The following is a 21,818-nucleotide window of genomic DNA, read 5'->3' on the forward strand; positions in this document are numbered from 1 at the left end:
GTCCAAGTGGATGTTTGTGCCAGATGTAATGAAATTCCCTGCAGGCGTTTTCGAGATATAGCAAGAACGGGACAGACGTACGGACAAACAATCCGAAAACATAATGCCAGCATGGAGGCATAAAAAAGAGGAAACAGAGAGGAGAAAGAACAGAAGAACAGATAAAGAAAGCAGTAAAGTAGAAGAAGTAATCAAACCAGACAGAGAGGACAGTCGAAGGAACACGGGGAGCGAGCCAAACCTTATATTGAATACATAGATCAGCTGTGACAGGCCATTTTCACTGTGTCCCTATAACTCAGTTACTGTGGGTGGAAATAGAACAAAAGCCTGGATACAAAACATTTCAGCCAGTACAGACCAACAGGACATGAATTGATACATGGCTGCCACTGAAAAAGCTGATGTCCAAGCTATTTTTCTCAACTCAAAAACAAACGATTTTACTGCACGCCTGGTTTTAGATCAGATTAATTCCACCCAGACGTTGGTTAGTAATTAACTGGATGTTAGAGCACAACGGTCGGGCTGACTGATAAGGAAGCAACTAATATTGCTGTGTGTGTGTGTTGGTGTTGTTAGGCCAACAGATAGATCAAACACGTGCAACACAGGCTGTACAATGCATAAACACACACAGTACAAGTGAGTGTAGACACACACAGCGGCACACTTGGACACACACACCCACCCCGACACACACACACACACACACACACACACACACACACACACACACACACACACACACACAACACACACACACACACACACAGGTGAGTGACCTACCTTCCAAAAGCAGTGCTGGAGATTTTCCTGTTGGGGCTACAAAGGGAAAAACAAAAGGACTGTGAATGACAGTGAATTGCCATGGATATGTCTAGACACATAGCTCAACAAGGCACTGGAGTTGCTGATGGCAACTAAGATTTTGGCTTTTCAGTGTGGCAGACATGTAGGAATAAGAGAGAGAGAGAGAGAGAGAGAGAGAAAGAAAGAAACACTGAAGGACATGTCAATGATAATACAATTTCACTCCTGGTTCAGTGAGCGGGGGTTTCTGTCAGCTCAGCAACTGTCTCAGGGGGACAAAAGCCCAAAGACTCTTTCAGCCTGATGTGTCTGTCTGTACTGGGTTTCACATTGGATTAACAAAAATGAGCAAACTGCAGGGTCACACAAACGACAGTTGATGCGCTTGACAGTAACATTTACAATTTTTTTATAAAACTATCTATGCTGTGCAAATACAAAACGTTTGCTGTTGCATCCATGTAAAATAGCTTTGTGCAGATTTCTATCTATCACACGTGTCTGGTGCTAATGATTATGGGGGTTGTAGTCGATCGTGTCATATACTATTCTCACGACTTAAAGGGTAAAAGGTCCACACAAATTCACTCATTCTGCTTCCACAATCACGTAAACTGTGGAGCTCAGATATTCATATTCAGCGCAGACAGCGATTGTGGAAAACAGAGTGGTACAAAGAAATAACTGACAAGGGTGTCTAACAGGCTGATCCTCTCAACATTTAGATGAAGCAAAGTTTTACAGAGAGTGTATAATCCTAAGTGACAAAATCATTCCCCTGCAGCCAATGTTTCACTTAACCCAATGTCCTCTTTGAAGAAGTCTAAGAGGCCAAATTGTGGAGCAGAATTTCTGCTTTAGTTTTAATCTCTGAACTTTTCATCCGTGTAATTAATTGCACATTTACTATTGAACAACATTCGTGTGTGGAAGTGAATGTACTTTAGTTCCAGTCTTTCATTTACTGGTGCACTTACATACAAAATAAACTCATTAACTGTAAACTTTTCCTCTAACATCGCTTCCTCCTGTAAATTAAATGCACAGATGCTCTCATGGTGAGATATACTGTACTAAAAAAAGGATATTTAACATGAATACCTCACCAATATTCCATATATTCTTCCATGAGTCCAAAAACCTTGGTTGGACTTTGGTTCGCATGATTGCAACTATGTTTTCCTCATCTATGCCCGATTTAAAATGAAATACCCATAAGACACTTTGGCCAATTTCACTAAATTAATTCTGTTTAAAGGAGCTTGACTTGCACAAATGATCCTTTAAATACTATATGCTGCTTAGTGGAAAAAGCTCCTTCCCCTGTCCATTCTGAATCCATTTAGTCTTGCATAAAATCCTTAATTCTCTTAATTAATCTATATGGTGCCTTGTATAATTTTCAGTTTTATATTCCATCCACCCATCCACATGACCCTCTATCCATGCCTTATTTCATCTTTCATCAAAATCCATTCCTTTCAACGCCCTTTTTAGCCCGTGTCCACTTCCTATGAGCTCACTCTATTCAAATTAATATTTCCAATCGATAACATCTCACTTACTCTCTTATTCTTGCTCTTTCCACTGTCTAACTCTTTCTTTCTGCCCATCTCTACTTCATTATTCATAAGGAGAAAGCATGGATCTAATTAGGAGAGCCATGTTAGATTATAGGTCCTGCTGACTCATCAGAGTCTATATAACAAAGAAAAAAAGTGACTCCACAGTCTATATTCAAAAACATACAACATTTAGTCTCCTCAAATAATTCTGTGTATGTATGTGTGCGTGTGTGTGTGTGTGTGTGTGTGTGTGTGTGTGCACTTGTGTTTGCAGGTGGACAGTAGAGCTATTAATGGTCACCATGGATTATGTTTCTAATAATAGACTCCCAATTACAATGGTTGATGAGGCAAGCACAGGAGTGACAGCCTTATATAACAATCAGTTAGTCTTTGTGTGTGTGCATGTTTGTGCATGCATCAAACAGGAGGAGGAGGAACACATTAAACGCCTCTGTAAGAATATTACATCACTCTTATTACATTATACTAAAAAAGAGCCAACACAAACAGAGACCCCTGACTCAACCTCACCAGTCGAATGCGAGTGGACCACTACACTTCTAATGCCTCTGTGCGAATCCTGTACAATACACATAATAGCTGACAGCGTGATATCGCAGTGTGGTGTACAGTTCCTGTCATGTACAATTAAGTCATTGTCTTCTATAAGACCGTGGATGTGTCTAAAAATGACCTGCCAGAACAAATAACACAATATTTTTCACAGAAACAGGTCACCCTACCTGTTTTCAATTAGAAGCCTTTGTGTATTGACTCGGTTATTATGTGGCTGCTACGGTATATTTCACCATGCGGGGTCAAATTAAGTTTAATTTGAATAAAAGTGGCAGGAAAAATTGCAGTCAGCAAATACAGGCTGGTGATCAGATTTGATGTGACAGGCTTACAGTCAGAATATGAGTATGGTGGTCCGAGGGAAAAGTTTGAGGTCAGGAAAATGGCAAAAAACTGTAACAATCCTTTACTCAAAGGTACTCCTTATTGAAGTTGTACTAACAACTGGCCTTTAGCGGCTATAGATATTGTGTAATACTGTGTTGTGTGTGTTTGTGTGCATGTGTATGTGTCCTACCTGTTAGCCTTTAGGTTTTTGAGGCGAGCCTCCAGGTCATTTAGGAGGTTGACCTTTTTGCTGCACTGAGAACAGTAGACATCCATCAGTTCACCAGTGTAATGCTGACGCACCTTACGAGGAGTCTGGCCCGCACTGTAAACACACATACAGACACAGTTTTTATCTGCTGAAACCGCATTTTAAATCAAACTGGCTCTGATTACGTGTGTACTTGAGCGTGTGCAGAAGTGAGGCCTGTAGCTGGTACTAAGACACAATTGATCTAGTTTTTCACTAAATAACGCCAATAAAAACTGAAACTGAGAGAGAAAGAGATGTCAAAGGAAGGAGAAACATAGAGATCCATATTTTCTGGGACAAATCATTTGACATACAGGAACTCAGTGGAACCAATAACACTATGTTGATAATGAAAAAATATAACTTGCAGTCTCCAGTTAGTTTATTGTATTGCAGTATCTTGGGAAGGTGCTGCAAGAGAGCAAAACATAGATAGATAGATAGATAGATAGATAGATAGATAGATAGATAGATAGATAGATAGATAGATAGATAGATAGATAGATAGATAGATAGATAGATACTTTATTTATCCCGAGGGAAATTCAAGCTTTGATGTTTTACATGTATGTACATAAAGATATACTCCCTGACTTTGATATAGTTTCCAATAACTCCCCCTCACTGTTTATATAAGTCAACACAGTTCACAGTTGAGTTTTAAAATCTCACTATAGAGCCACTATACCAAAATACCAAAAGTGTACCTTTAACCCACTTCGTACTGTAGATATTCAAAATTCTTTCCCATGCTGAGTTGTCAAAGACTTCTTGTAAATCCAGGCCTCATTTTGAATTTAAATCTCCATGCCAACTCCATTTGGTGAGTTTTGTCTGCTTGGTATGCGTGGAAGGAACATGGAGCAGTATTGCCAGTCTATAAGCCGGGAGACTTAATCCCATTAAACACAGGCCTTTGATGAATATTAATGTGGCCTTAAGGGCAAAAACTCCTAAGCTACACTTCGACAGTCAAGACTCGGAATAATATGAGTCAGGTAATGATTCTGGAGCTTGACAGTGGAGCATCAAGTCCATAATATTTAATAGAGTTGAAACTACAGAAAGTGATCAATGTCTTCATCAAGACTTAACCTTTGAGAAAAGCAAAGACGCCTACACACAACTCAAAAGTATAATTATCTGCACTTACTAACACAGTGGTTCCCAACCCCTGGTCCGAACACAAGGTACCGAGCCACCAAACGTTTGCTATTGGGCCTCGAAGAAACGCTATCACTCATCAAGAAAGCTCAATAATAAGTATATAAATGTATAGCTAATAAGGCTATGTATAGAGTCATTATTAACCTTGCGAACTGTCTGTACTGAGTCTACCTGTCACACACAAAACAACAGGACACTAATTCTGGACTGAAGTAGGCCATCAGTACAGGAGATAATCAATTCGTCATCACCCACTTAACTACACAATTAGCGTGCATGGTTCCTATTACTGTTGCAACAGGCTAATGTGGGTGAAGAGCAAAAACATCAAGAGTTTGAAAGAGAATTTGACAAAACTTCAGAGTTTATTTGGAGGTTGTAGGAGAGAGACCTAATATGTGTGTTTTAATATGCAAACTGTTCGCCAGCCCGCAACATTGTCAATACAAATACAGATATCTATAAAAATGATGTATGTTGTTGTATGGTTTCTCCCACAGAAATTATTGGCGGAAGTGGTGAGCCAAATGATCGTAATCCATCTCAGTAGATGACGATCTAAACAACCGCCACACCCATTTAATAATTTTGAATGTATTGAGTTTAACAGCCCATCTGCTCTGTGGTCATTATTTTAGGTGAGGTGACACCGCCCTGCTGTTCAACATTGTGGAAAATCCTGGAATAACAATGTGACATTTTACCATACTGTCCCACTTCAAACATGAAGAGCAATGTTTCTTTGTCTAACTCTCTCTCACCTAGAGGGAACAGATGAGCCGAGGTCGGAGTATCCGTTGGTACGAGTCTCGTCGTCCAGACAGGGGCTGCTGGGAATGTAGTCCGGTTCCTCCCCCTCACCGTAGTCCTCAAACTGCTCCTCGTTCAGGGAAGCCGAGGAACGCGTCGATAGGTCAGATGTCACTGAGATGCTGGTCTGACCACACCTGAGGAAGAAGAGAGAGAAGTTGGTGTTAGACTCTAAATTCATTATCTTCATTTTGGGTACTGGATAAGAAATTTGTTTCAGATTTGTCTTTTTGATTTTGATCTGAAATTAATGATGATTATATTCATAGTATAACCTAGTATATCATAGGCTTATTTGAGTTTCGAGGATACATTTTCCCCAACTTATCACTTGTGGACTGATACATTATACGGAAAAAGTAGTGGAAAGAAAAACAGAGGATAGGTGACTCTGGCTATAGGACTCTATATAGCCTGACGATAATTTCAGAGAGTCTGATAGAAACACCAGCAGTGAGGACAATCAACAGGGCTTACTTCTCCCCAGGAAAAAAGAGATCCCCCAGTGCGTCTTCCTTGTCCCCTGATCTGATCAGGCCGTCAGAGGTGTCTGACCCTTGAGTGCTTTCCACAGCGCTGTCTCTGTCTGATTCCCTCTCCCTTCCCTCGTCTGCCACCTCCTCCTCTGGCTCCTCCACCTCACCCGGGAACAGCTGGCACTCAGGGACGGGGTCAGGATAGGCCCGCGTGCACATGATGACCGGACAAACCCGATCCTCCACACCACCCTGGGGGAGAGAGAGAGAGAGAGAGAGAGAGAGAGAGAGAGAGAGATTATTGATGAGTAATTTTACAAATACATTTACTGACTTGACTGTGGCTCTTGATGTGATCACAGTGATGTTACCAAAATCACTCTTAGTGAAAATCTTATGTCTTCAAAGCGCTAAACATTTTACAGGGCGGAGAAATGTTTATATCCCTCCAAAACATATCCAAATAATTTCCTTTGGAATACATGCATTTAATAAATTCCTTCACTGTGGGAATGGTCTTAAGTTGACTTGGGGTGTCTGGAGGGTTGGAGGGGTGAAAGGGCAACAAGTCAAAGGTCCTGCTCCATCTAGTTTTACGCTTTACAGCTAAAATCTAACAAGGTCTTTTCTCGGCATGACTGAACAGCTGAAACACACAGCGGAGGAGGGTGAAGATGAAGAGGCAATCAGGGAGGAGAGAGAGCAGATATATGAATATGTTGGGTAGTGAGTAAGAGGATGGTGGAGAGGGAGTAAAATAGGCATGGATGGGAGTGTGGATAGAGGTGGAGAGAATAAGTACAGAACAGAATAATACTGCTAACAAGTATAAGGGGAAGAAAAAGAGGGCATAAGGAACAAAGCCGCAAAGGAATGAAAGGGAATTAGCGGTACAGTGTGAGGGTGAGATTAGACAAGAGGATGAGAGCTGTGAATAAAAAGATGCAGGAGAGGCAGAGAGATAACAAAGTAGCTTGAGGAGTCAGGTCAATATCAGACAACATTATAGACTAATATAAGACTTCAGACTGCACTCTGTCTCTCTCTCACACAACCCTGACTTTTCATCCTTTAAGCTCCACTGAAGTAGAAATCTTAGCTGAACAGCACATATATACACACACACACACACATATATATATATATATACACACACACTACTCACAAAAAGTTAGGGATATTCCACTTTCGGGTGAAATTTATGGAAAATGTAAAAAGTTGATGCTACAGTGATATTATATCATGAAAGTAGGGCATTTAAGTAGAAGGTCAAATTAAGATCACCTGGAAAGGTTATAGTGCATTTTATGTACATTCTGAAATTTCATCCGAAAGCCGAATATCCCTAACCTTTTGTGAGTAGTGTATATATACATATATATATATATATATATAAATATTTAATCAACAAAATAAAATTATTTGCCTTCAACCCTGCGTAGCTTTTAACAGTCTGGGTGGGGATGAAGGTTATAACAGTGGAAGTGTCTAATGAGAAAATGAAAAAGCACATAAATAAATGGGCAATAATAAATAATTGGGCCTTATTACTTATTTACAAAATGGAGGATGTGCCTACAGATCCAGATGAAGAAAGCAACGGACATCCCAAAAGCTCTCTTGGCCATTTTGTACTCACTTTTGAGATGGTCTATAAGGTACAAATATTTCGTCTAAACATTTGAACGGATTATCTGCTCGTAATATATTCATATTTGTTTACATCCCCATGCCATACCCAACCAAATACACAAATACACAAACGTGCATGCCTATGCAGCCATGTACCTTTATCTAAAGTACTCATTCAACTCATAAACTAAGGCTCTGTACTGTTACAAAGAGCCAACATGGGGTCTGGAGCTGAATCACAGAGAATAAAACGAAGGATAAAGGTCTCTTCAGACCTCTAGCATTCCTTAGACCAGTCCTCCTCATTTCCCTGCAGCAGAAAAAGAAACAACGTGAGGCAAGAAAATACGCAGACCCCCCTCTGTGCTGCACCACAATAATTCAATAAACTGAACAAGCTAACACAACGGGGAAGTTTGACACCTGTTGTGCTCCTTCTGAGGAAGAGAGAAGAGGAGTTTTTCATATGCAGTGCAAGCTTACATAATATAAACAAACAATGTCTTGGCTTGTCAAAATATAGAACAAAGCCCCTCAATATGGGTTAATAAGGTAAGAAATCCTGCACAATACATTTCCTAATAATGTGACAACTATAACTGGAAATTCCTTCCTTCATTCAAATCCTTCAATGTCAGGGTAACACATTTTTCAGTGGATGAAGTGATATTATAATGAAATACCCTGAGAATTACGTCAAGGTCAAAACTCTGACTATATTATCCACAGAGTTATTAATACCCACTCATTAACTACATTACGCCTATGCTACACTAATACCTAAAACTAGATCCTACACACTGGTCTTTGAAGTGTTCAGACAGAGTCACTCAACAATCATTTTCAGGAGAACGGAAACACGTGCCATCATTTAGGCTGCCAATTAAAGCTTTGCTGACTACTGTTGTTTCAGGCAAAGACACCAGTTGACAGTACTATCCTTCAGTGTGTGTATGTTTTCAAACAGAAGTACTTTGTACTCTTCACCAGTCACTCTGTTGAGAATAGTAAAGAAAAAGTGATGATCAAGGTAGGAACTGTGCGTGTGTTTACAGTATGCCTCTCTCTTTACCATCCTGCTCTAGAACAGCCTCGGGGCTGAAACTGCCAAAGAGCTTGCTGAGTGTTTTGAGTTCCTCGATTCCCTAGAGCACAAACACAGCCAGCCTGCCAAACAGCATCCAACATGCCGGTGGCTTTGAACCAATGACGCCAGATTCTGTGGTGCTTTCAACTCTGGCTCAAGCTCTGCCTGAGGCCTGACGCGCTTTCACATCACCCTTTGACTGAAAGAGGATTTTTATCACCATTACAATTAAATCACCATTGATAGAGCTGTTTTACCCAAGCAAACTTTCAACGGTGATTTGTAAGCAGGTTTTATCAGGTGATAAAAGTGTCTTTCAGTGTTTGGTAGTACGCCTCATCTAGTACACAACATCTATTTTATCCTACTTATACTATTCGTATATCTACAATAAAACTGTGCTCAATTCTTTTAAATGTTTAATACCCACAACCTATTACCCAACTTAAGAATCCAACAATTTCCAGTTTATGAATATCATTTAATTATTCCGATGCTTTATAGTCAAAATACATACCAAATATTAAGATGTTTAAAAGTCCAAATGCATAACAGAACTGTATTAAATGAAATAGAGTCTATACTGCATCGTGCTTTGATCAACATTCATGTCCATGGATTTCCTTTTTCAGATGTAAAGAAATTTGCTAGACAGAGACAAGAAAGACGATAAAAACAATGCAGCTTTATATCATCCCTCTGCACAGCATGCATGCTGTTGTACATATTTCTTGTCATTTTTTACATAAATAGGAAAAATATTTCCGATCTCTCTGAGTCTGTTGCTGCAGGGTCTGACCTAGTTAAAACAGACATAAGACATACCCTGCTTCTCTTCCCACTCTCCAAGGTGAGACTATAGAAGAAAAAGATGATGAAGAAGACAAAATAAAATCAGTCTTTTTTTTTTGCAGATAAGAAATTCAGGTTGAGCGAACAGACCTTTGCTGTAAGTTCGTGGTCAGTTTGAGTGTTTTTAAGGAAGACAACGTGAATGTGTATGCAGTATGTGACTGTGTGAGCCATATGTGTATGTGTGAATGCTCTCTATGTCCAGAGCTACCACCTCAGCCAAACCCCAAGTCCCTTTTTACACATCATTAATCATCACTGAATTACTCACATGTAATTTATTGCATTTAATTCATCACACATGGCTGAATAAACATGTGTACTCTGCAAACTTTTTCAGGTCAGACACTATTTAATATAGATGCCAGCACAGATTTTCCAGGTAGAGAAACAGTTGTGCAGCATGAATAGTAATGTATGAGACAGAGAAGAAAGAGACTCTAACACAGCCAGGATCTCTGGGAAAAATGCATTATTTACATCCACTGCAGCTCCAGTAGAAAAATGTAGTAATTGTGGAGAAAATCGACAGAGGGACAGAAAATAAATAGCAGGGACATTTGTCACTTCTTGACGGGGATCTGACGAGAGAGAGAAATCACCACATGTCAAGTGGAGAGAAATAGATGAAATGACAAGGAGGAAGAGAGAGACAGATGGTACAGCAGAGAAAAGATCAGAGGCAACTGAAAGTAACTTAGAAAAACAACAAGCACTGCTATATATCTGTGAAACACTTTGGAAATCTGTTTGAAGTAAATGGAAAATAATTTGACCTCATAATTAACTTTCAGTTGAGCTTGGCAGCCAAAATTGATTTTTCAGCAGTGCATAGACAGAAGTTTGTGTAATATGAATGATGATTACCAATCCCACCATGTTGAAACAGTCCTGAAACTCAAAACATTGACTAATGTATTTGTCATGCTACAGTTGTTGAGCAACACTGTGGAAGATTACACTATAGAAAATATGCAAAATAATGTTATTGTATTGCAATTACTGCTACAATATTGGTTGCTATGGAGGCAAATATTCAGTGTTTGTGTGTCTGTTGAGAAAGATTTGGAACAAAGCAGGTGAGCGGGAGGCATTCAGAGACACGCTGAAAAGTTTATCTCGAACTCCTCCTACCCATATTCAGTTGCAATCTTATTTCCTCTGACATCACCTGTAGTCAAATCATTGACACATCCAAATACATGATGCAAATTCCTTATGGACAAAATGGCTTGTTACGGTTACGGTTATTCTGAGGAAGTCAAATTGATTTGGTAGTTTGTATTGCGTATATGTCAAACAGAATATGACTAAGAAGAAAACATAAAAGGCAAACAGACCTCTTTCACAGTATACATTTTGAAATGTAACTCATAATATTAATGATGGCCATCCCAGGTCCAGGGCTCTGCTATTATATGCTTGCTTGCTTACCGGTACACTCAAATGAATTATAAATAGTTACACCTGTGCTTTACCAAAGCAAGACTGTCCTCCCAAGAAGTCAGCATCAATTGTTTCAGCAAGTGGCCCAAAACAGCATATGTTTATGTTCAAGTGACAAAGCCTTCTTGTTGCCACAAGGAACAAAAGAGGAATTTAAGTGACCGTTTTATCAACAAAACATTGCACTATGACCACTGCAGTTTCCTTTTTCCAACTAAAGTTGGTTATTTTTCTTTAAAGGACCAGCGTGTGGGATTTAGCGGCATCTATTATATCCCATTTCTCCTCCTAAATGTGACACACTAGACCTTTAAAGCATGACCATGATTGGCCAATAACCTTAACTAAGAGTTTATTATTGTAACCATAACGGTCCCCTAACGAAATGTAATAGTCATAGTTAAACCTAACCAAACTGTTAACCGTAGTGTAGTCACTTCATAAAACACATAGATTTTTCATAGGCTTTGGCAATAAAACTGCAACAGATAGAAAAAAAAAAAAGTTCAATATAATATCGATAGTTTCACTTGCAAGCAATAAATGCAAACTGCCATGGAAGCACATAGAATTCACCCCCGCTCATAAACCGCCAATCATATTCCTTGACGATGATGCGGGCTATGAGTGAATCACTATAGCTATATCGTGAGTCACGATCGACATCTGTTACATCTCAAGAAACAATCCACAGGCAGTCCATAATGGAGAGATCTTCAGCAACAATACTCAGTACTAATACCGTTGATAAATCAAGTGGTTAAATTCAACATGGCCTTTTTAAAAAATACGTTATCAAAAATGATCAATAAATATCAATATTGACTGAACTGATTGTGAACATTTTCAGCAATATCACCCAGCCCTAATTTGTCAACAGTGATTACTTGCAGTTTTAAAAGGCACCAACAAATATGGTGTCCTGATGATAGGGGTGTCTTGTTACAGTTAAAGAAAATGTCTGTTCTGTTTCTCTCTCTACATACAAGAAATCTGACTCTCGTTTTCAGTATCTAATTAATGTACTAACACACAGTGCCAGTACACTCTTGTATACAATAAAAGCTTACATGCACACAGACACAAAACACACAGAGAGAGAGAGAGAGAGAGAGAGAGAGAGAGAGAGAGAGAGAGAGAGACAGGAAGACTGACATGAGCTAATTACTTACTGAAAGGCCAATTAAATTGAGATTAGTGTTCAATTTTAAAGTCATCAAAGCCCCAACTCTTTATCAGGTTGAACAGTAACGACAACAGCATTGTTGCAGCCGTCATTAAAAAGACAGACTCTCGATCCACCTCTCCTCACACCCCTTTAGCCTAAGCTGAGTGCTGAGGGGTCAATACCATTTTAGTGCTGAACCAATCATTAATCTGCCCCTCTGGCACGGTGGAGAATTATGTGGATGACCATGCATTTCGAGGGCCTATTGATTTAAATGTAAAAAGAGGACATCTTATTTTCTCGGCAGAAAACGCTGAATCCAGTTTAGTGAAATGTGTCCAATTTAGTTTCACTTATCTATAATAAAATTCTTTGTTAATTTGTTTTCAACTTTTGCAGAATTTTCCATAAAAACATCTCGATTTCCAAACCCAGAATACAGCAGATGATACCATAAATATCAATAAAATACATACAAATCTAAAGAATTCTTGATGCAAATTGATCTACATTATATATTTTATTAATAAATGCTTCTTCCTTCAAAAAGAGATGTAGCAATCTTATAAGAGCTCTCCAAGATCTCTCCTGAGGACTGCCTACTACAAATATTTGAGGAACATTTTTGTGGTTTGTCATTTGAGCAAAGCTAGATTAAAGGAATTATACAGCTTATAAGGTTTTAAAAGGTGTTGTTCCTGTGGTCTATTTGTTGTATAACTAGTTGGACAGTAACCATCTTGTTGCTGAACAATCAAGCAAAACAATTGTTGTGCCAAAGACAGAGAGGACAAAACAGAGACGGAGTGCTACACCAGCGTGGGGTGGGATTAGATGATCGGACACACGAACTGACATGGACTGGATCGATCCACACCGATGGAGCTTTGATTTAGTGTGAGTCAGCCGTAAAAGGGACTGGAGGATGCGCACAAGAGTGAGGGGGAAATTGAAAAGGGGGGAAATATAGAGAAATGGATCAGGGAGAGAAAACAGAAAGAGAAGAGAGGAAGGAGCGAGAGAGAGAAGGGCAGCAGGGAAAGATCAGCAGTCTTTCTGGTTGCTTCTCAGACTGAGCTCCAGAGATAAGAGGCGTTTCTCTGCAGAAGCTTTGCATCTCTGTCTCTCTCTCTCTTTGTTCGTTTCATCCTCTGAGCTCCCCGAGGTGCCGCCACCACACAAATATTCACCTATAAAGTGAATCGTTTAATGCTTCTTCTTTGATAATCAGCGTTTTTTTCTATCAGTGGCTCTTCTGTCACTCTGAGCCTCAGATCTCACCAGTGGGTAACAAGAGGCACTGGTACAGGAGGGCATAAGAGGCTTTACAGAACCTAAAAAGAATATTCTAATTCATAAGAGCTGAAATGTTCGTTATTTGATTTGTCAATCATTTGAGTCATTATTGAAGGAAAAACATTCTGAAATGTGATGCTTTTCTGACATTAAATTGAATAGTTTGGGATTTTGAACAGCTGTTTGAAGACATCACCACGGGCTTCGGGGCACTGATGGTTGACATTTTTCAACAGAATAATCTATAATAAATACTACCTTTAAATACGTTTTTATTTGTTGAGTAAGGATTATTTATATTCACACCTACATGGATCATTTTGATGCCACTGCAAAATACCATGACAAAGAAGCTTAAACACTTTCTGTCTGTGTGTATGTGCATGTATCTGCCTGCATGTCTGTATTATTCACACTCTACAGTAAGCAATACTCTTCCTACGCACGCACACACTCACACATTACACAAAGGGGAAGTAATGACTCATCTTTCACGAACATTTTGTTAAATCAACACTGGGATCAACTTCAGTAAATGAAACACACACACAAACACACACACACACTCGTTGAACACAAATAGTGCACAAAAACGCCTGAGACTTTTAAATAAAGCCTCTCTTCCTCTCTGCTCATTCATCTTTAAGTCAAAACGGTAAGTAAAACATCAACACTGGGGCTTTTTGGAGCAGCTTGACACACACACACACACACCTACACATCTATAAAAACACTACACACACACACATGCATACACAGATTTCTTTCCACCTCAGTCTCAAGGGAAACAGGTAGCTGCTTGGATTACCAGGAATGCTGTGCTGGACAAAGGACAATGTGGGGAGGGACAGGAGCTGCACACTGGAGACTGTGGAGGTATTCTCAATGAAACCCAGCTTAGAGACACACAGGAAACCCCGAGAGGTAAAACAGTGTGTGCGCCAGGGTTTTCGGTTCTATTTCTGGGAGGGTAAAATAAAAAGTAGAAAGATGAGTACTGGTGAACATTTAGACTTAGCAAGAAGTTAGCGGTTACTAAATTGGTGCTGTAGGTGCTGTGAAGTGTTTCAAACCAAATTGCACATGTGTGTGAGTGTGTTTATACAATAGCCCTGTCAAACAGGGAGAACTTGAAATACATCCCTTGCTTATGAGTGATTAATAAGTCCTATTACACAGTTTGTGTTTGATTTAATGACTGTACCGCATTTTATTCCTGACAGAACATGACAAGTCAAGACAATTTAGCCCACGGTAACTGTAAAACCACAAAGCTGCACACAAAGTATTTGGTGCACAACATTTAGTCAGTGTTCTACATGTGTATGTTATGTGTGTCAGTGTGGGAATATGCGATATCATAAAAAGGCTCAATATGCTCCAAAAGTTAAACCAAAGAGCTACTTTCTCATGCCTGTGCACTTTTCACACCAATCCCTCAGAGAAACCTGAAAGTAAAAGCGAAGCTAAATGTTACAAAAATCCAACAGTGGGCCAAACATCACTGTCATACTGATGTGTAATTTAGAGAAGCTGTCACACGTGTAGGCAGGTGTGTGAGTGTGACAGTATGTGTGTGTGTGTGTGGGGGGGGTTTATTAGTCCGTTTACCCTCGGGGTGTCAATCACCTGTTCTGAATTCTTACTGTAAGTGTTGAGAAGTATTTACGGTAACTTTGAACAAAACACGCCACTGCTTCATATCAAAACAAGGAAGTCGGCATAACCCACAGAAGTCAAACCAAAGTCATGAGTGTGCTTTGTTTTTAGTCTTTCGACAGACTGTGAAATGCATACATATAATACTGGGGCTGCAAATAATGATCAGAACAGTGAAAAATGTCCTTTACAATTAGAGACCGTAGTAATGTCTTCAGATTTCTTGTTTTGTCCAACAGTCTAAACAACTCAAAGAGATTTAATTCACAATGATGTAACAGAATAAGAAGAAAATCTTTTAATTTTAGAAGCTGGAACTTGAGAATTTGTAGCTTTTTTGCGTGATAACTGACTTGAAAGATAAAAATATCTTCCTTTTCCTGATTCATTTTTGGTTGATTGACCAATAGTTTCAGGCCTACTGATTCAGCATTTGGTATGCTTCAGTAATGTTTCCCATGAATTATCATCATCACTAGTACTATTAGAGATTACAAGGAAGAAGTTAGATTCATCTACAAGAGAAAAAGGACAACACCCTGACTCATATGTAGCAGCCAAAACACTTAACAACTCTCCGTCTCATTCAGTGTTCAAATCCATCATCTTAAACCAAAGAGTGTTGGGCCTTGCGTGTTGATTTTCCTCTCTGAGTCATCAAACTCATTTCCAGTGAAAAGAAAATAAAGGACTTTTCTGTGTTTCTTTAACAACGTGCATTGTCTGTCTCTTGAGCGACAGTGTCTCCTTCTGTTGTCCGTTGAATGGGGGCATTTCAGTGTGCTGTTAGTGGCAGACCCTCAGCAGGTGGTCAGACCCCTGCTTCTTGTCAGCTGTTGCATGTGCACAGCAATAACTCATTAAGGTATTTTCTAAAAGGAATTTGTTTCAGCTAAAGCTTACTGTGTAGTCTCTCAGTAGCAATGTATCAGAAAGTAAAGAAGAAATCAGAGAGAGGAGTGACTGTTTTAACTGCTGAAGATTAGCCTCTATTCATCCAGTACAGCTCAGTGCTGCATGCTAATCTAGTTATTCTAGTCCTGGTGTACACACTGTGCACCGTCAAATGCACTTGAATGAATGCTGAATGTCAACCTCGTTTGACAAAATCAAATCAGTATTAAAAGCAACTATATTCAACTATATCAACACATGCAAAATTATTTTTAGTGGGAAACAAAAGTCTTCCAGAAACCTTTTGAGTCTGGGACAATCGACAGGGAATTTCTTGCTCAGCTGAAGAAGAGTAAATCTCATTATGTAATGTCCAGTCACAGTCCAGGAGTATTCAAAACGACTATAGAGTCTGACGTCACATTGCTGCCATTGTGATCCCCACAATACAAATAAGACTCACCTTGCCTTTTCTATGTTTGGAGTAATGAATGAATATTAGAAGGTACAAAAAGTACAGCAAGTATCAGGTGTACTGTCAACATCACATGACTAAACAGGCTGATACTCGTCTATTGTCAACAGCTCATTGCAATCATGTTTTTTTGATGGACTACATTTCTCTAGATGATCTAAAATGTGTATTATGTCTGAGGTACACCTTAATTTTTAGTGTGGTTGGTTCAAAACACAATGTGACTGTTCGGGTATAAACTTCTCTCTTTTCACCAAACTATGGCCTGATTAAACAAATCCAAATCAATCAATTTCCAAAGCAAACTTGTTGTTCTCATATCTAATATTTTATCTATCTGTGCCTGGACATGCTATATCTGTCCTGTTCCCTCCACACTTCACGCTCTCCCCCCCTCTCTCTGTCATTCCCTCTCCTTGCAGCTACCCTGATTTCCAATTAATCCCATTACCATCAGAGAGATGTTGAACTGCAACAGAGCCACCAGCGACTGAGGCAGAGAGAGAGACAGACAGACAGAAAATGATAAGGAGGGATACTGGAAAGCAGACAGGGATGAGAAGAGAGTGAACATAAGAGACAGGACAGTGCAGTGTGATGACACAGACGCCAACAGCTGAGCAAGACAGACAGGGGAGCCGCGAGGCAGGGTCAACTGCGTGTAACACACACATTCAAACACAAACTGGGGGGACAATGGACTCTGCACTGCCGCTGATCTAACCCCCTCCACACCCCATCCCCCTTAACTCGCCAGTCTTCCCCCTTAACTAAAAACTATCTCTTCTTTCTTTATGTTTTCGCCTTTCTTTCACTAAACCCTTTCTCCATTGAGTCTTGTCTCTGTTTTGTTCCCATTCTGTCAAATAATCTATCATCACCCCCGTTTTCCAGCTGGTTGGGTGCAGTCTGTGTTGCTTACCCCGTTTACTAGTGAGGGGAGTCCATGGTCAGCAGTCCCCCTCTTTCGACCAGCCAAACCCTCAACCACTGAAGTCATCCACTCGCCCTGTTCACCAGGGCTAAGTCCGTTGTCTTGGTTTGCACACAAACACACACACACTCTCACACCACACACAGGTGTTCCCTTCAAAGGCAAGAGAAGGAGGAAGCGTCGGGATAGTCCAAAGGGTGAGTCCCTGTTAGTGGTATAATCCAAAGAGAGGAGCAGGATGTATCGTTCACTTTAAAACACTGCACCGGCTGCCTGGCTTCTCCTGCACCGAGACAGACTGCGACTGCCTCTCTCTCTCTCCCTCTCCCTCTCTCTCTGTAACACACACACACCCATACACACACACAAGCACAGACTCTGGACCTCACACCCTCACACTCACACACTTTGCCTCTCTTGCTGACTGGTTCGCCGGCTGACTCGCATTCACACAGTAAGAGCTCAGATCAGGCAACAGTTGTTGAATTCATGGCCCCTCCTCCCCCTTACCCCTCCTCCTGGTCTTGCGGGTGGTCGCCTAGCAACTGGCTTCTGTGGGCGGGGCTTGCAAGAGTCCTCACATTGCTGCACACTCGGCTCTCGGCTGCCGCCTACTCAGGCTATATTTGCATATCAAGCCCAGCCTGCCTCTCTGTCTGTCTCTGCTGTAGAAGAGGCCAGTGCCTGTGTGGGCTGTGAAGAGGGGGCGGGAGGTGACTGTTGTCACTTAAACTGAAACAGTTTGTCTTCAGTGATGCAGCAGATTCCACAACATGGGTCAAAAAGAAAAGACGTCCTGGTTAGAGTCACAATTGGGAAGGAGAAACGGGGGGGCAAAGTGGAGGCATTTGTTGTTTATTTCACTTGGCTAAAACTGTCAAATGAGTTCAGCAAATCAAGTCATTTAAAAACAGGAAAAGACACCGTAATTACAGTTTAGCTGAAAGAATTATTCAATTAATGGATTAGTCAATCAAAGAATGCATTAGCAACTATTTCAGTAATGGATTAATTGTTTACTATTTTTGAGAATGAGAACATTTGTTGGTTTTCTTAGTCCTCTATATTATTTAATTGAATATCTTTGAGTTTTGGACAAAACAAGCGATTTGAATATGCCAACTTGTAACCTTGATAGACTTGCAAGATCACAAAATCAAAAGATCATGTGAGAATCCATCTTGCCAGGCTTCAAGCCATGTGCCTGTGTCCAAACCACAGTGGTTCTGACCAATCAGCGTGCTACGAGAAACTACTGGCAGCTACGGCTTGAGCTTTGGCCGTGATTTGACACTAAGTGTGTGTGACAACGAGTGGGAGAAGTGACTTAAAAGTGACGGCTAAAGAGATTAGTGTAGATGGTGCTAGCATCAGTTATATTATAACTATCATAAATGGATTTCATTGAAAGGAGAGCAAAGATCTACTCTGAAGGCTTTTCTCAGTGGAAAAGATGTTTTCACTCTTCTCCCAACTGACTTAGGTAAGAGTTTGACTACGTTATGGTTCGTTGATCTGATTGGTTGAAGTTTGCCTGTGAATAGACAGATGGTTCATTCTATCACTTGCCAAGTACTTTTAGAAAATACCAGCCCATTTCCAAACAGTTTGCACTGATGACTTCCCAGATGGTTCCGTGTAACAAACCATCTGGCATAACATAAACTCAGCTCTAACATAAACTTTAATTACTTTTCACATCACAAACAAAAGGGTATATTGGGTGAAGGGTGAAACCCTGGTTAATCCAACGTTGGTGACTTACATGTTCATTCATTTGTAGGATCATCTGATTAAAAGTTGAGAAAATCCTCAAATCTCTCATGAAATCCTTTAAAAAATGCATAATCAATATACACAAGTGATTTCTGAAAAGTTTGCATTTTGCAGCTACAATGTGATATTTGAAGAATCATGTACCAAAACTCGAAGTTTTCATATTTATAAGAGCTGATTCTTAGTTTAAATTAATCAGTGAAACTAAGATAAATAATACATCTGCATTTTTATAATTTGATGTGCAGAATGGACGAAATGGATGATGGGACCCTAAATAACCTTTGCACCAGCCCCTCTAGAAAAGTGTTTACTTCTATTTTCTGCTATGTCATTTCTTCTACATTTCTATATAATTTCACAGTACTTAATGTCCTAATGATGTGCCCATAAGCATAGTATTTATTATACAGAAGTCTATAGACGTTTTAAATAAATGTAGAGAATATATTGTCTGAGTCAGGCTCTCTGCAAGGTTTACCATTATTCATTTTTCAGGTCTTATCTTAACTCGACAGGGCATTTCAATCATTCCAGCTGCCAGGCTTTACTCCTCACTTGTAGCCCAGACGTCTTCTAATTAGAGCTCCGACAATGTGATTTCATGTTTGTCACTAGTTTAGTGGTGCCAAATCCTCTAGTGGAGCTATTTTTGCATTCACATTGTTTTAAAGACTGTATCTTGCTCTCCTAGAGAAAGTTAATGTATCTCGAGTTTACTGTATAGGCTCCAACATTACATGATCATAATTTACACTCACACCCCCCATGGGCCATAATGTATGACAGTAATAATTGCAGACTGAACTTGTTTTAATTACCAAAATATGTGCATTTGTGTGAAGTTATAAATGTATACATTGTCCACAAAGACAAAGAGATGACCTGCTTTTGTTTGTGCTGCACAAAGCAATACAGGCAGAAGGTGAAACACATGGATTTACAGTAGAAATCATAACTCTCACATGCCCTACTTGTGCTCCTTATATCGGGTCTAGAACTGGCTATTGAATTCTTATTATTATTCAGATTATGTTTTACTGTAAGTGTATGACGTATGTTTATGTCTTGGTGATGAAGGTCACCAAGTTAGTGGTAGTGAAGGGTTTCAGTGAAGATAAAGGGGTAGCTAGGGATGGGACAGGGTAGGATGGGTGAGTGGGAGTGGAGATGAGTCTTCTTTGTCTGTTTTTGTCAATTTGTTCAATTTGTTTGTTTATATACAGTATAAAAACAGATCCCAAAAATATTATATTTCACAATGAATCATTTCTCAGATATAGTTGCTATGTTTCTGCATTATTTTGCTTGACTGAACAAGCTAATATTACACGCCGCTCTGTCTTAATATTGTTTCTCCCATATTGCTGTTGTCCTACTTCACTTGAAGGACCTGTTCCCCATGCTGTGGAAACATAAATCACACACTCTACTGCCATCACAACAAATCCCCTTCGGTCTCTGACTGTGCTACTTGAAATAAAAAGAGATGGATGACAGCTTCTGTGTGTTTTTTCTTTTTTGCTGTACGCTACTTTTGTGCACTTGTTTTTTTATTCTATTACTTTCTGGCTGTCATTCCTCCAAAACATTAGACTAATCTGTCAATTTAATTTTAAGATACAATTTTGTACTTTCTGGCTATATGGATGATTCCATGCTTTTGTTTGTATGGTGTTAGCTCAGGTTTCACCATTTCACATCTTGTTCCAGTAACTGGACTCAGCAGCCTCTGGCAAGAGCTGATGGCAGCCGAGCCAAAAGGTAATCCTGCTTAAATGGAAAGGAAATGTCAGTGAACGTATTACCTTCTTGCTATCCCTCTCTCTTCCGCCTGTTGACATATTTTCAGTTTTTCAGAGTTAATTACATGAGTCATACTCTGCATGCTGGCCAATATCTCATATAATATGTGTTGGAAAGTCATAGCTGCTTGAGTCCTGATGCTTGGTGTGAGTAGGCCTACTCTTATGCTGATGGAGTGACGAGAAAAAGAGGAGAGGTTGTGAGAAGGATGAAGAGGAGGAAAGAGATACGATCCAAGCTGAGGGAGCCAAATAAAACCTAATTATATGGAAAGGAATGCACCCGTCCTACTGTCTCCTTTCTCTCTCCCTCCCTCTTGCTCTCTTTCTCTGTCACTTCTCAAAGATGTTGGCAGTGGCTCAACCAATGGCCTGTGGCTATTTGTTTATGTGCAATTTGTTAGAGGGTTGGCCCCTTTCCCCCCTTTTCAAAGAAGCCATTTACAATTCTATTCATGTCTACCTGCCTCATTCACACTGCAACACATAGTTATGGACCAAGGGCCTGGTTTTCACTACGTGCTGTCACAAAGTGTTAACATAGTTATGTTAATGCTATTCAGAGAGGGAAAGACATTATTACCTTTTATTCTGTAACGTGTGTATAATGGAGAGAAGTGAGGTGAAGTATTAAAGCGATGAGGGTAGTTGGCAAAGAGGAGGTGCATTATACCCATAGATAAATGGACACAGGGCTGAAGCAAAACACACACATACCTTCAGACGCACACCTTCCAGTGCACATACAGTAGTATTAAAAAAAAAAAACCTAAACAAATGTGCATGTTGCAGAGTTCAGCTGAA

General features: G+C 39.9%; 1 protein-coding gene across 4 annotated transcripts in view; it reads right to left on the reverse strand.

The window, feature by feature from the left end:
* The window catches only part of rab11fip4b (RAB11 family interacting protein 4 (class II) b), a 58,550-nt gene that overhangs the window by 9,863 nt on the left and 26,869 nt on the right, over positions 1-21,818 (reverse strand). For 3 of the 4 annotated variants that reach the window (XM_051383848.1, XM_051383850.1, XM_051383849.1), the window contains 4 exons: positions 5,992-6,242; positions 5,466-5,651; positions 3,475-3,609; positions 790-825 (listed from right to left, as the gene is read on the reverse strand). In XM_051383848.1, the coding sequence (XP_051239808.1) occupies positions 790-825; positions 3,475-3,609; positions 5,466-5,651; positions 5,992-6,242 (608 nt within the window). Of the gene's footprint in view, positions 1-789; positions 826-3,474; positions 3,610-5,465; positions 5,652-5,991; positions 6,243-17,421; positions 17,897-21,818 lie in introns of those variants that run through there. The other variant, XM_051383852.1, reaches the window with a different exon arrangement.

Source organism: Dicentrarchus labrax, unplaced genomic scaffold, assembly GCF_905237075.1.
Source record: "Dicentrarchus labrax unplaced genomic scaffold, dlabrax2021, whole genome shotgun sequence".
In the NCBI taxonomy this organism is placed as follows: Eukaryota; Metazoa; Chordata; class Actinopteri; family Moronidae; genus Dicentrarchus; species Dicentrarchus labrax.